Source organism: Pipra filicauda, unplaced genomic scaffold (genome assembly GCF_003945595.2).
Source record: "Pipra filicauda isolate LSUMZ 115617 unplaced genomic scaffold, ASM394559v2 scaffold333_size800053_pilon, whole genome shotgun sequence".
In the NCBI taxonomy this organism is placed as follows: Eukaryota; Metazoa; Chordata; class Aves; order Passeriformes; family Pipridae; genus Pipra; species Pipra filicauda.
Genome location: NW_024104458.1, coordinates 187,660 through 202,128, shown reverse-complemented (window position 1 = coordinate 202,128; position 14,469 = coordinate 187,660). Strand labels below are relative to the sequence as shown.

Here is a 14,469-nt window from a genome sequence, read left to right as displayed (position 1 = left end):
AAAGCACGTTGCCTACTCAAGCCTCTGAAGCTTTCATTTTTCTTTAGTTTTCTGTAGGAAAAATAACTCCCTCAGCCATGGACCATGAGCTGGGACGAGCCCTTAGGCAGGCAGAAGTAAGAGGATAGCAAACCTTTCACTCAGGGACCTGTATGTGGTCCTGATGTGGGCACACAGCCGTGGTGGCCTCCAGCCATGCCCTGTGCACATCCCCTACAGATACAAACTCCATCAGCAGGCACCTACACGTGCCTCTTCCCCCAGGCAGAGCATGGCCACGTGCAGACTGTGCACAGGGATTCCAGCACCCAAGCACTTTCCCTGCAGGGGTACCTGCACTCACATGCTCTCTGCATGGACGTGCTCACGTTTGTGCACACACAGAGCCCCGGCTTTCACACACACCAACAGCTCCTCTTTGTGTGTACTCACATCAACCAAGTCAGGACAACTAATAATTTGCAGTTCTTAAGTCCTGACCCCACATAGAATCATCATAGAATCCTAGAATAGTTTGTGTTGGGTAGGACCTTAAAGACCATCTCATCCCACACCCCTGCCATGGGCAGGGATACCTTCCACTAGCCCAGGTTGCTCCAACCCCCATCCAACCCGGCCTTGGACACTCCCAGGGATGGGGCAGCCACAGCTTCTCTGGGCAACCTGTGCCAGGGCCTCAGCACCCTCACAGAACTTGCCATGAATTATTCTTCATTTTCCTATCTAAAAACCACAATTCTGTAATCCAGGAGCTGAGATACCATCAGGGCAAGTCCATGGCCCTTTTGACACCACCTCGGAAAGCAAATTTCCCTGAACTGTTAAACCAAGTTGCCCCCAACAACCTTGCAATAAATTATTCATCTGAACCAAGTGATATGTATTTACAATACTTAAGGAAGCCATGATCAGTTTAAACACCATTTTTACAAGCTAATGGGAAACTAGAAAATAATTTGATGCAATATACTGAAATCTCAGAGATTTTTTAATTTCAAAAATGGATTGAATGCATTTTGTTAGAATTCTGATTTTTTTTTTAGCCTGTGTTTTGCTGATTTTTTTTTTAATATTAGTTTTTCTGGGTTTTTTTCCCAACTCTTTTCTGATCTTTTTTTTCCCATTTTCATTTTCCCTGGATTTTCTTAAAGCAATTAAAAGTGGTCAGGGGTTAGAAATTAGAAATGCTCAGATCCATCTTGTGCATCCCTGGCCCAAGCTGTGGAGCAGGACCTGGAAACTCCTGGGCATCTCTGCTGACTCCAAACAGATCTTGAACACTGTGTTGGTGTGGAGACTGTGGTTGTTCTTCCATCGTTTGTCTCTTGGGGCTTCTTCCCAATCCAATGGATTAGGGCTGGGCTTGTGGGGTGAGCTGCATTTCTGCTGCTCTTCCCAAAACTGTGAATATTTGTATCAGCTCTGAGATGTTTGTATTAGCTCTGAGATGCTTGTTGTGGCTCTCCTGGTTTGCTTCCTCCTTTGTTTAAACATCCGCAGTTGTCCTCAGTGGCTTGGTGGTTTTGCTGCTGCCTCCATCGTTCCTGTGTGTTGGGCCAGGGCAGGGGCAGGGGTTTGAAGCTATTTTCTACAGATTTCATGGTTTGGTTTGACATTAGCACCATGTTGGGTGTGAGAAAAAGGCTTTATTTGGTGTGTCTGTTCCTCCTGTATGGGTCCATGGGGGACATGATTCCTTTTCCCTTCCAGTGTGATTTACTTTGGCCCCTTCAGGACATTTCTGACCCGTGCTGGGTCTGGTCTCTCGGTGAGCAGTTCTGGACAAGACCTGTTTGGTCCAGACAACCATCTCAGCCTCAAAGAAAGAAATATTATGGTGCTTTCCTTTCTGTCCTCTCTGGTTCAGAATTCTGCCCCCCTCCAGCATGTAGCTGGGTTGCCAAGTAAGGGCCCTGCTGAGCATGAGCACTTTGACTGTCTAATATTTGACTGTAGGGCCTTTTGGAAAAGCTGCATTTGTTTGAGAGCTCTCTGTCAGCTACAGCTTTTGGTCCAGTTGCTCCCCTAACAGTGCTGTACTTAATTAGGCTGGAATTGCTATTGCACAATCATCCAACCATAACGATGTCTTTAACCAAATCAGAGAGGTCAACTGGGACATGAGTCCAGAGCTGCCTCCTCCTGTGGAACAGGCTGACCTAGAAACAGTCAGAGACCATGTTATAAAACTGCTTTTCTGAACTTCTCTCATGACAAATAACTAATATATAGCTGCCTGTACCTGCCTCTTGCTCCTCTCTAAAGGGAATTCAAGTTCTTTGTGATGTCTGTTGCGCAGTAACAATTTTGAAAAACCAAGAGGCAAGGCTATATTTGCACTGAACACTGCTGGCCCTTCATGGTTCGATAGGCTTTTCTTCGCTGTGGACCACAAAGCAAAAAACCCTCTTTGCCATGCTCTAGATTAACCACAGAGAGGTACAAAATCACAACCAGGATTTGCTTCTCAAGCAGAAGGAAGGAGTGCAGGTTAGCACTAGAGGTGTGCTCAAGGTGTGCAACCCAGAGGTCTTCCCAAAATGGCTTTGTGATCCCAGCCCTGTCCCTGCAAACCTGGCTGACAAGCCCACAGTCTGTGTTGAGCTCTTGTTCTTCCTTGCAGAGCATCCACCTGTCCTTTTTGCGCACGGTCCCTCCATACTCTCACCAGGCCAACGTCTGGTTTGAGATGATGAGAGTCTTCAACTGGAACCACGTCATTCTGATAGTCAGTGACGACCACGAAGGTCGTGCTGCACAAAAGAAGCTGGAGACCCTCTTGGAGGAGAAAGAGTCCAAGGTCAGTTCCTGAACATTGTCTTGTAGCTTTGTTTAAGCAACAACAAAACTAGAAGTCTCGGGCTGTTGTATGTATGTAGATTTCTGTATGTAAAACACCTTTTCTTTCCATTGTAACATGGCTAACATGCTTAAAGCATCAACAGTGTCTGACTAGTACCTGACAGAACTTTGTACTTTATTCATTTCACTTGCTTTGCCATGGTCAAAATCTCCTACATGTAAATCGACTACAAAATGAAGGGAAGGATAACCTGGAGCTCTGCAAATGCCTCGCCCAAGATTCCCACCTAAGGAGAGGACCAGTCGCTCAGCTTAGGGAAGCACCTGCCCCATTACAGCCACCCCGGGGCCAGGCAGACCCAGCAGTGCCAAACCAACCCTGAAAAGCAGCTTCTGAATTGGCTTCCCGGGGCTCACCTTAGAGGCTTAGGAGGGGCCAGGCAGCCGGTGTGTTGCTGCCCCGAGGGGCACAGCACCCTCTGTGTAGAGCCGTGGGCCGCAGGCCGCGCCCGTTCCCATCTCCATCGAAGCACATGCCAAACGCTGCTTTCCTGACACCCATTGCTGGTACAAGAGGGCGGTTGTGGCTTTATGGAGGAGGTGCACTGCACCTACACTCAGGGCCAGCAGGGAGCAGGGAGGGAGGTCCCCAAGCCTGCTAGAGATTCAGGAGGACAACCACAGACCTGCGGTGTGGAGTGAAAGGACCAAGCTAACGTTCCAGACAAGCAGGGAAGGAGAACACAGGAGCTGTTTGGCTGCAATCTGGAAGACAAGGAACCACCTCGTGCCCTACAGAGTGAAGTCCCAGCATGTTCTCTTGCCTGGGGCAGGGTGAGTCCCCTTCGGGTGTGCAGACACTGAGCCCATCCAAGTCTCCAGCAGCATCAGGGCAGGAACCAATTCAGGGCTGTTCCGTCCTGGGTCACAGGCAGGGACCTCAATCTACTCTTCTCCAGCCCCACCAGCAGCTGCTGGACCTTTGGCAGTCAGTCAGCTGTTGAGGAGATGTGGCCACAGACACTTCTTGTGCTTGGAGCTGGTGACTCAGCTGAGAGATCAGAGAGAGCAGCCTGTCACTGCTCTTCATCACCTCCCTGGTGAACAACTGGTGCAGGGTTGCAGGCTGGCACAAGCCACACTGAACAACAGGCTTTTGGTTTTGGCGGTGATTTCCGAGGAGTCTCATCCTTGCTGCATCCTGGATCATTGTGAGACACTGACGTGCCACCAGCTATGGTGGGATCCTCCTGCCTCCCAAGACAATTTCCTGCTGGGTGACAGTGGAATATATTTCACTCCAAAGCCTCTTCCCAGCACAATGTCACTCATCCAAGGAGAGCCATTGTCAGTCTCGCATTCCTTTCCTTGCATCTTTTGATTTCCACTTTCTGCTTTCCTACAGTTCCTCTGTGTTCCCTTTTGCTGCTCCCTCTCGTGACTCCACTCCTTGCTTGCTCCATGTGATGCTCCCAGGCACAGGGTGCATTTCTTCTTCACCCTATCCATCACATGGGAAAGATTTTAGATCTGGAGCTTGAAAGATGGGGAGCAGGGGATGTGCTCAGACCTGCCCCACATTTGCACTGCATCTATAACATGTCTTGGCAGCCACTGGGCTGCTGCAGATGCCCTGGCCACTCTCCAGCCTGAGACACCTGCTCTGTGGTGGTAGGTCACTTTGTCTTCCTTTTGGGGCGTGTCACTGCATCTTGTTTCTGTTTTCCTTGCAAAAAAGGTCAAACAGACAGGTCTGACTGGTCTTGAAGGTGGTAGATAGCCTGCTGGGGCTTTCCTATCTTCCTTAATCTCTTCTTCTAATTCCTTTTCTGGTTACTGATGTGCTGACTCTCTTCATGCCATGAAGGGGTACCTTGGGCCCCTGCCCAGCCTCCTCAAGGGCAGCCTGGCCCTGAGGAGGGAGCAGGCAGGAGACCTGATCTCGACCTCTGCAAGGCTTGGGTCACAGTCCCTGAGGTCCTGTCCTCAGAGACTCCCCTGCCCACTCGAGCTCTTGGATTGGAGCATGGCTGTGTCCCCCACAGTCTGCACTGTCCCTGGGTGTCACTCAGGCACCACTGTGTGGGTTTGCACTTCCACCAGGCACTCCAAGCCCAGCACTCAGGCCATGCTGGCCAGTCCTGGCACACCCCATGTGCTCGCCTTGTCTTAGGTCTGTCTGCTCCACCCCAGCCCAACTCTGCTTGTTCGTCTGGGCAGGCCACCAGTGCTGCTCAGGATCAGGAGGGAGTGTTGGACACTGTGAAATCAGTTTGTCCAAGTCAGAGGTGGCAGATCCATGGTGTGCTGGGTCTCTTTCTCTAGGACAGTGGCAACTTTTTTAATGAATGCTTGAGAACCTGGTGGAAATTTTAATTTGTGGGTCCCTGTGTGAAACATGAGCTGAAGAGCAGGGAAGGGCTGCAGGACCACATGGAAAAATGGGGGGGAAAAAAGACACATTATTAGTCTAGTTCTGTAGGGATAGTGACAGGGAGAGGTGATCAGGTGCCAGCTTTGCTGCACCCAAGACTCTGCTGACCAGCCTGGATCGAGGTGCATATCCCAGGCACACAAGGCTATTCATGTCTGGAGGCTGCAAGAGGGATGACCAAGTTTTTGGCTACACTGACAGTGCCTAAGGAGAAATGACCAGTGTCCCATCACTGGAGAACATTCATGCTGTCCTACACCTCTGTTCTCCTTGAAGGCAGTTGTTACCCCAGGTCTCACTGCAATCTCAGCAGTCTCTAAGAAGCCACTGCAGAAATCCTGGCTGTGGATGTCATCAGAAGTGAAGGCAGACCTGGGCTCCAAGCAGATTTTGCCTCCTCAGATACTTTGCCTTGCAAGGACTCAATTCCTTTGAGCAATGAAAACCTGCCAGGCTGTGTCCAAGGAGAAGAAAGCAAAGATCACATGGCTGCACAGAAAGCAGACCTGGAAAATGTCCTGCCAAAGATTGGCCCGAGTGCTCAGGAAAAGGCAAGCTACTTAGTTTGGAAAGCGAGACACAGAGATAAAACCTGGCTGTCTAAGAAACAACCTGGGAACATGAACCTTTGCATTCCAGGGGTGCAAAGGGTCTGGTTCCTGTCAGGGATCAGTTGCCATTGCCATAAAGTTCTGGAAAAATGAAGATCAGAATAGAGCTGTGTCCCATACCCCGTATACATAGATCAGGAATACTCAGCAGGGGTGGGGTGGGGTCAAGAAGAAGAGGTCAGACACTGTCCCACCAAAACCTGCCAAGCCGTCTCCTGAAGGCATTGTCAGATCGCTGTTGTTGGCCTGACCAGGTGGGCTGCTCGCAGGAAGATCCACGGGGCTCTGTGCACGCTGTTGCAGGGTCACGGCTCCTGAGAGCAGAGGCTCTTGGCCCTCAGCACACTGCCTGGAGAAGAGGAAACCTCCAGAAGCAGGTTTCATGCCTTGGGCTCCTTTGGGGCCAAGCAGCAGAAGTGGCTCAGGTAGGAGACAAGGGGAGGAGCAGGTTCTCTGTCCGGTCTCTCGTCTCCAGGGTCAGAGCATGCTGAGCCCCCTGTCCTGAGCCCCAGTGCTGCTCTGGTCAGCAGCGTGGAGACCACCAAGCAGTGAGCCCCACTAGCCACCTGTAGGACCAGGTTATGGGCACTGTGGTCTTGGGTAGCTGCACCTCCCAGGGCCACCCTTGTGCCACAGAGCCATGAGGTGCCCTTGGCCCTCCCCAGGCACCAGGTAAAAGCTGCAATGTCATCCCATGATCACCATTGCTTCATATTGCCACGCTTTGAGCCAACACGGGATGTAGAGAACGTTATCTTTCTCTTTTGGATGTCAACAGAGCTCCAAAAGGCTGCTCCCTCCTTTCAGGGGGTGAGAAGTTCAGCTGAGACACCTCATTTGCTGTGAACTCTCTGAGGGTGAACAGGATTGTAATGCTCATAGTGACTCTAGTATTGCTAATACTCTTAACTGTAACAGTTTACCTTTATCCAGCACTTTCCGTACACAACATTTTGTCCTTTACTTCCACAGTAATTCCATGGAAACCCCACCACTTAGGCCCTTAGAGATGCATAGATTGTTTCTGAGCTTAAGATAAAAAATTTCTTGCTGAAGAATTCCCCAGTCCCACAAGGGAAATGCAACTGCAGCATCGCACCAGCTGTGGCACTCAGGCTTGCTCTGTGAGATATGGCCTTGCACCGTGACCTCCCGTGAGAGCTGAGGCACTCTCTCTCTCCTGATAGTGGTTTTTGCGAGCTCCAGCGTTATAGAGACCCTTTAGCAAACAGTGGAGGAGGAGGTGGATGTTGGATTGCTTTACTACACGTCATTTTCAACTGTTTATAATATTCTTCTGTGTCTACATATTTTCTCTGTGCACATTATTCATCAGAGTAAAAAAAGGAACTATGAAAACCTCGACCAACTTTCCTATGACAACAAGCGAGGACCCAAGGTATATATGCATGGAAATGCACGCCGCCCACCAACCTAACTAGCAAATGAAAAGTAGCCACAGCCACCAGAAAAATAAAAAAATAAAAAATAATAATAAAAAAAAAAAAAATAAAAAAAAAAAAGAAAAAAGTGAAAGAGAAAAAAAAAAGAAAATAAAAGAAAGAAAAAAAAAATCCATGACTATGTTTCTTGGTAGCACGTTTTTATGTTGAGATAGTTTGGTTTGGACTTGAGAATGGAAACTTAGCCAGCTGACCCTGGAAGGATTTCTTTTTGAAACATGCATGTGAACCAGTAATTAACTTGCAAGTTCTTTTTTTTTGGAAAGTTGAACCAACCCCCTTTCCTCCCCAAAGGAAACGGTTCCTTGGTGTAAGTTGCTCACTTTGACTCCCAAAGGTTAACCTTGTGCAATATGTTTTTCTCATTTCCCATGTTTTTGAAAAACAACACTCGTTTGAGTTTTCAATTGCATTTCAAAGCCTTTTTCTCTTTCCTGTACAATGCACGCCTCTTTTTGGGTCTTGATTGACTTCAGTTTGCATGCACAGTGCAAAAAAAATAAAAATAAAAAAAATAAAACAACTGAAAGGCCAAAACCTTAAAAGAGAAAGGAAGGAAGGAAAGAAAGAAAAGAAAGAAAGGAAAGAAAAAAGAAAAAAAATAACTATGACCAATCTTATTTAGCAGACTTTTGTGCAGTTTAATGAATTCTCTTGACCTTTTCTAGATAGCATGGCTCTCACCCACCAGTCCTGGGGCTCCCACACTAACCAGCTTTGCTCACACTAATCACAGGCTGAGAAAGTGCTTCAGTTTGACCCTGGAACCAAAAATGTGACATCGCTGCTGCTGGAGGCGAAGGAGCTGGAGGCTCGAGTCATCATCCTCTCTGCCAGGTAAGGCAGTGCCATTCCTTCCCCTCCCTGCTCTGCTTTTCTCCTCTCCCCTTTGCAACACTGCCCAGAACTGAAGTCAAAGCAGATTTGAGGTTTGTCATCCTTCCAAGGAACACGAGAGAAAACCTCGTTGTGGTTTAACCCCTGCCAGCAGCCAAGCCCCTCACAGCCACTCCCCCACTCCCCCAACAACGATATCAGGGACAGAATCAGAAGGGTAAAAGATGGAGAACTCGTGGGTTGAGACAAAGACAGTTTAATAGGGAAAGGGGAAAGCAAAAGCTGCTCACACAAGCAAAGAAAAACAAGGAATTATTTCACCCCTTCCCATGGGCAGCAGGTGTTCAGCACCTCCAGGAAAGCAGGGCCCCATCCCACGGAATGGTGACTTGGGAAGACAAACACCATCACTCCAAATATCCCCCAGTGTTCCTTCTTCCCCCCAGCTTTATATACTGAGCATGATATCATATGGTCTGGAATATCCCTTGGATCAGCTGGGGTCACCTGTCCCAGCTGTGTCTCCTTCCAGGCACTCCCAACTTCCTGGCCTGTGTGGCAGCAGGAAAGCAGAAAAGCCTTGGCCCCGTGTGTGAGCCCCGCTCAGCAATAACAGAAACATCCCTGTATGATCAACCTGGTTCAGCACAAACCCAAACACAGCCCCACACCAGCCTCTGGGAAGAAAATGACCTGTCCCCCAGCTGAAAGCAGCACAGCCCCACACAGGGATGTCCTGGGCAAGGGGTGGGTGCTGTGCTGTGCTGGACATGCTGCTGGCCTGGGAGCTGGCAGTCACCAGCGAGGCTGGGATGTCTCTCCTGCACAGTGTCAGCAGCTGCAGAACCAGCTGCAGTCAGTGACGGTGTATCCTGGTCCAGCTGTGTAGGAGGGGAGTCTCACTGTCCATGCCTGCAGCATAAGGACTGGGCCAGATGTGCAGATGCTCAGCAGTGCTGGGCCCTGTGGGATCAGGTGAAGCTGGGAGAAAGGTTCCCATTGCTCAAGAAATGAGCTGTTACCCAGGAGAAACAGTTGTCAGAGAAGGGCTACCTGGACTTGTGTCTTCCCTGGCACTGCCACTGCCTTGGGACCTGACACAGGAGAAAAGGGGCTATCCAGCACCTGGAGCCACATTGCCCTTCCCTTCATTAAACTCGTAGAGAGTGTCCAAAGGAGGCAACGAGGATGGGGAAGGGCCTTGATTTGAAGCCGGGGGAGGACACTGAGGGCACTTGGGGTGTTCAGCTGGAGAAGAGGAGACTGAGGGCAGAGCTCATGGCAGTTCCAGCTTCCTGGGCAGGGGTAGAGGAGGGGCAGGGACTGAGCTCTGCTCTGGGGGGACCAGGGACAGCACCCAGGGAATGGCTGGAGCTGTGACAGGGCAGGGTCAGGTTGGATCTCAGGGAAAGGTTCTTCCCCCAGAGGGTGGTTGGCACTGCCCAGGCTCCCCAGGGCAGTGGGCACAGCCCCAAGGCTGCCAGAGCTCCAGGAGGGTTTGGATGATCCTCTGGGGCACAGGGTGTGACTCTGGGGCTGGGCCTGTGCAGGGCTGAGGGTTGGACTCGACGGTCCTTGTGGGTCCCTTCCAACTCAGCACATTCTGTGATTCTGTGACTCCTCTCGTTGCAGTGAGGACGATGCAGCCACGGTGTACAGAGCAGCAGCCATGCTCAACATGACGGGCTCGGGCTATGTGTGGCTGGTGGGGGAGCGGGAGATCTCGGGCAGTGCCCTGCGTTACGCCCCTGATGGTAGGCACCCCTGTGGCACCCCCAAGGTACCCCTGAGGCACCCCTGAGGCACCCCCGAGGCACCCACCCTGCTGCCATCAGTGCTTGGAGACCCTGCACAGAGCCAGCATGAGGGGCTCCTGCCCCCCGGGGACCCCCTGGGCTGGGGGAACACGGTGCCGTGGTGGTCCCAAGCAAGTGGAGGGTCCCACATGTCGCTTCCCATTCCCCCTGCCTGCATGGGGAGTCAGCAGTCCAGCAGCCTTGTTCACACTGCTATACCCCAAATCCACATCACTGGGGCTTTGCAAGCTGACAGTCTCCTGGGGGAAGGGTTGGGCAGGGCGCTGGGGATGGAGCACGGGCAGTCAGTGGCCCATGTAGCTGCCCCCGTACCCCTCTGGCGGGCAGGACGGTGCCCGCCCTGCGCTGCTGCCCCTGCCTGAATCTCAGGCAACTCCCCACTGCATCCAAGGGTCCCCAGCCCATAACCAGGTGCTTGCTTGTCCCCAAACCCTGTTCATGGGAGCAAAGCTGGAGCAGCCAGCGAGCCCAGGAGTGCTGACCTTCCTCCTCCCCTCCTCTCGGGCAGGAGTGATCGGTTTGCAGCTCATCAATGGGAAGAACGAGTCCGCCCACATCAGCGACGCTGTTGCCGTGGTGGCACAGGCTGTGCACGACTTGTTTGAGAAGGAGAACATCACAGACCCACCACGGGGCTGCGTGGGCAACACCAACATCTGGAAGACAGGACCCCTTTTCAAGAGGTATTTGGTAAAGGGTCCTGCTGGAGGGAGCAGAGGACCTGCTGGGGGAGAGCTGGAAAAGGTGGGAGTATGTGGAAAAGGTGCAGGAGGACATGGCAGCTTTGCTCAGAGTATCTGTCACTAAAGCTTTGGGGCATGTGGCACAGGGCTGACTGGACTCTCCTGCATGATTTGGATGTGAAGACTCTCCTAGAAAACCATCCCAGACACAGGCTCAGGAAATGGCACCCAGTTTAGGCATCATCTGGTGCCTGGCACCAACTTGCTCCATGCCAAACCATGCTGCCCTGGGCAATGCTTGGGCAGCTGGGATGTAAGGGCAGGAAATGACTCTAGGAAGAAAAGATCTGGGGGCCATGGTGTCCTCCAATCTGGATCTTAATTCCATGAGTGGAAGTGGGAGAGAGGGGGTTTTCTGCCAAATCAGGGTAGGGGGATGTTTCTGTCAAATTGAAGCTCGGCGGTGCGGACACATTTCCTGCTGAACATTCCAAGGGCTGTGGCATGGGTCAGTGTGCTGCAAGCAGATCTTGGTGGCAAGAGATCTCCCTGCATGGGACAGGCAGATGAGAGCATGTGTGTGTTGGGTCTTGCTGCCATGGGCAGAAGGATCGACAGATGCTGCATGTGCTTCCCAGAACCCAGTTTTTGTGCACATCAGTGTGGATGCTGGAACCACAAGGGCCTCTTCTGCAGGCTGGACTGTGGTACAGCAGCAATTCCCTGCAGACCTGGGTTCTGCTGAGCATGGAACCTGCAAAGCCTGAAATTGTTTTAGAAATATTTCTGGCATCCTCTGCAGCAACAGAGTTTTTGGCATGAGCGAGTCAAAGGTGTTCTCCACAAGTGGCTCAGGCAATTGTTCTGTATCTTCACTATCATCTTTCCAGGGTTTGGGGGCTGGTGTCCTCTTGGTGGTGTATTCCTGGGGCTCTATGTAGACTGTGATGAGCTGGTGCCAATCAGAAGCACCAGGAACTGTGACATGGACGCAGCTCCCAAGGGACGCCAAGAGGAAGGTGTCCTTGGGTGTTGTGGGACACATCATTCCTTAAGGAAATGGGAATGATCTACTGGAAAACAAGGGACAGTGACAACAGATATGGTAGTGAACTTTGGGAAAATGGCTCCATCCACCAGGAAGGGATGACTGCTGGTCTATGAACAGACCATAGGTAGCCTTGGCTGGATTTCTGTAGGATAGTGTGCATATGGCAGGTAACTGAGAGAAAGATTTGCCCTTCTGATGCCTTCTTAGGGGTCCCAATGGCCACAGCAGGTTTTCTAGGTTGTGCCCACTGTGTTTCCCTCTCTAGGGTGTTGATGTCCTCCAAGTACTCGGAGGGTGTCACTGGCCGCGTGGAGTTCAATGAGGACGGGGACAGGAAGTTTGCCAACTACAGCATCATGAACCTGCAGAACCGGAAACTGGTCCAAGTTGGGATTTACAACGGCAGCAATGTATGTACAGGCCTGGCCTGGGGAGAAGGAGTGTATGCACTGGGGTGTTTACCTATGGCCTTACGTCCCTCTGCTTCCTCTGGGATCGCTCACAGGTCTTGACCAACGACAGGAAGATTATCTGGCCCGGGGGGGAAACTGAGAAACCTCAAGGCTATCAGATGTCGACCAAGTTGAAGGTAACAGCAAATGGCATTAGGGGGTGGCAGGTCTCCTCAGCTCTCTGCATGCCAGGCCATGACTTTATCTGCCTCCACCTCCACTGCTGCCTCTGCAGCTCTCAGCAGCATTTGCAAACCTGGGGCACCTCAGAGAGGATGTAGCAGAACAATACAGAAGGTACTGGAGGGTGTTCAGAGCACAGCTTTCAGCCAGAATCAAACTCCAGAAGCTGGAGGTGACACTGGAAGAAGGTCTCTCCAGTCTTGCTTTGCTTCTCATGCTCTTCCCTGAGGTAACACCCAGCAGCCACTTTAGTGACTGGATCCTGGGCAGGCCGGTCTTACCACTGTGGCCATTCATTTGTCCTGCTGTCCGGGCAAGGGACACACTCCTGCTGGTAGTGAGCCCTTGTCCCTGCACAGGTGGTGTTGGTGCTTTGGGATGTTGCACAACTGAAAAGGTCTACGGTAGGACTGAAATATCTGCATTAGCTTGGGGCAGCATGACAGTGTCTAGAGGACCTTTCTGGGCACTAATCCTGGCTGCGTGGTGCCCCCCATCAGCCTCCTGTTAGGGAGAAGGGTTTTGAGGCTCATGTGAAAGTGCCACGTGAAGGAGGGTGCTGATACAGCTGTTCCTCATCTTGGGATCAGGGAAAGTAAATGTTCTTAGAGGTGGCCTTGACAGTGCTGGGTTAACAGCTGGAATTCATGATTTTAAAGGTCTTTTCCAGCTAAATGATTCTATGATTCTGTGATTCCCTGTGCCAAAGCCAGGTCTTACTGCTGGGCTGAGCAGTCCTGTGTGCTGAGATGGCAGCTGGGAAGGGCACCCGGGCGTTTTAGCCATGCTGGTGCGGAGAGGGCAGCCCAGCTCCTCACCAGGGAAATGCAGCTCTGGAGGGGGACAGAGACAAGAGGGTGTTTGTGCTTGGCCTCGCAGATCGTGACGATCCACCAAGAGCCCTTTGTGTATGTGAAGCCCACGCAAGCAGATGGGACATGCAGGGAGGAATTCACCATCAATGGAGATCCTGTGAAAAAGGTCTTCTGCACTGGACCCAACGAGACCATCCCAGGTAACTCAGTGTGGGGGTGACTCCCCCAGCCCACCAGGCTGATGAAGAATGCCACTCCAAGAAGAGGTCTCAGGGAGGGTCCTCAGTCACACAGGAAGCCTAGAGGATGAGGAACAGAAAGGTGACAGCACAGTCAGCTCCCAAATGACCCCCATCAGCTCAGCCCCACAGTAGTGCTGTGCAGGAATTGGGCACTGGGATTCAGGTTTTTGAACCCAACAGATTACTTTCCCACTGCCTCTTTTCTGGATGGGCTCCAGGGCTTTTTGGGGGTTGCACCCCAAGGTTCTGTCTCCTGACATGCTCTAATTCTCTTCACCTTGATCTCCAGCAGAAGTGAGACTCTCAAGGCACATTAGCTCTTCTTGCACTGATATGAACAACACCAGTTTCAAACTGTTATGGAAAGCCCATGTCAGGGTGAGGAGTGAGCACCTGGGGGGAGGGTGAGCTGCTCAGCAATGCCAGGCTTGCCCAAATCCACCTAAAGGGCATCCCCTTGGCCCGTCATGCTTTCCTGTGCACACCATTCCCCCAGCCCTGGGCTGTGTCCTGGGCTGTGTTCAACCTGGTGGGTCCAGCACATGCACCGTGCCCTCAGTGGGTGGGTAGCACCAAGTCTCAGCCCACCTCACTGGGACATAGAGAAGGAATGAGACCCCTTTGTCCCCAGCTTGCCAACACCAGAGGGGATGGAGGCAGTGAGAGGGTGATCAGACAGCTGGCCCTGATGCATAAGGTGGTTACACCCCATGTGGAACCAGAGCCGTGAGGTGGTTGTTCTCAGTGGGACAGGCATGGATCCTGCATGGGGTTCCTGGCAAAGGGCTGCCTCCACTCCTCCCCCCACTGTCTCCTCTCCTCAGGCCGTCCCACAGTGGCTCTGTGCTGCTACGGCTTCTGCATCGACCTGCTCATCCGGCTGGCAGGGGTCATGAACTTCACCTATGAGGTTCACCTGGTGGCTGATGGTAAATTTGGTACCCAAGAGCGGGTGAGTTTGGGCAGCCTGTGATGCCTCTTTGCCTTTATCATGTGTTGAAATACCCCCAGGCCCTTCTCTGGAGCAGGGGTGGGGTGGGAGGGCAGTGCAGGATGCCTGGCACATGTGGGGATCCTGG

The 14,469-nt window shown here is 51.8% G+C and overlaps 1 protein-coding gene across 17 annotated transcripts in view; it reads left to right on the top strand.

Annotated features, from left to right (window-relative positions):
- Nucleotides 1–14,469, top strand: part of GRIN1 (glutamate ionotropic receptor NMDA type subunit 1) — a 37,929-nt gene that overhangs the window by 7,749 nt on the left and 15,711 nt on the right. For 13 of the 17 annotated variants that reach the window (XM_027727084.2, XM_027727083.2, XM_027727081.2 and 10 more), the window contains exons 3-11: nucleotides 2,624–2,800; nucleotides 7,184–7,246; nucleotides 8,047–8,147; nucleotides 9,780–9,901; nucleotides 10,473–10,647; nucleotides 11,964–12,108; nucleotides 12,204–12,287; nucleotides 13,213–13,348; nucleotides 14,215–14,342. In XM_027727084.2, coding sequence (XP_027582885.1) covers nucleotides 2,624–2,800; nucleotides 7,184–7,246; nucleotides 8,047–8,147; nucleotides 9,780–9,901; nucleotides 10,473–10,647; nucleotides 11,964–12,108; nucleotides 12,204–12,287; nucleotides 13,213–13,348; nucleotides 14,215–14,342 — 1,131 coding nt within the window. The remainder of the gene's footprint in view (nucleotides 1–2,623; nucleotides 2,801–7,183; nucleotides 7,247–8,046; nucleotides 8,148–9,779; nucleotides 9,902–10,472; nucleotides 10,648–11,963; nucleotides 12,109–12,203; nucleotides 12,288–13,212; nucleotides 13,349–14,214; nucleotides 14,343–14,469) is intronic. The other 4 variants (XM_027727089.2, XM_027727082.2, XM_027727071.2 and 1 more) reach the window with 1 other exon arrangement.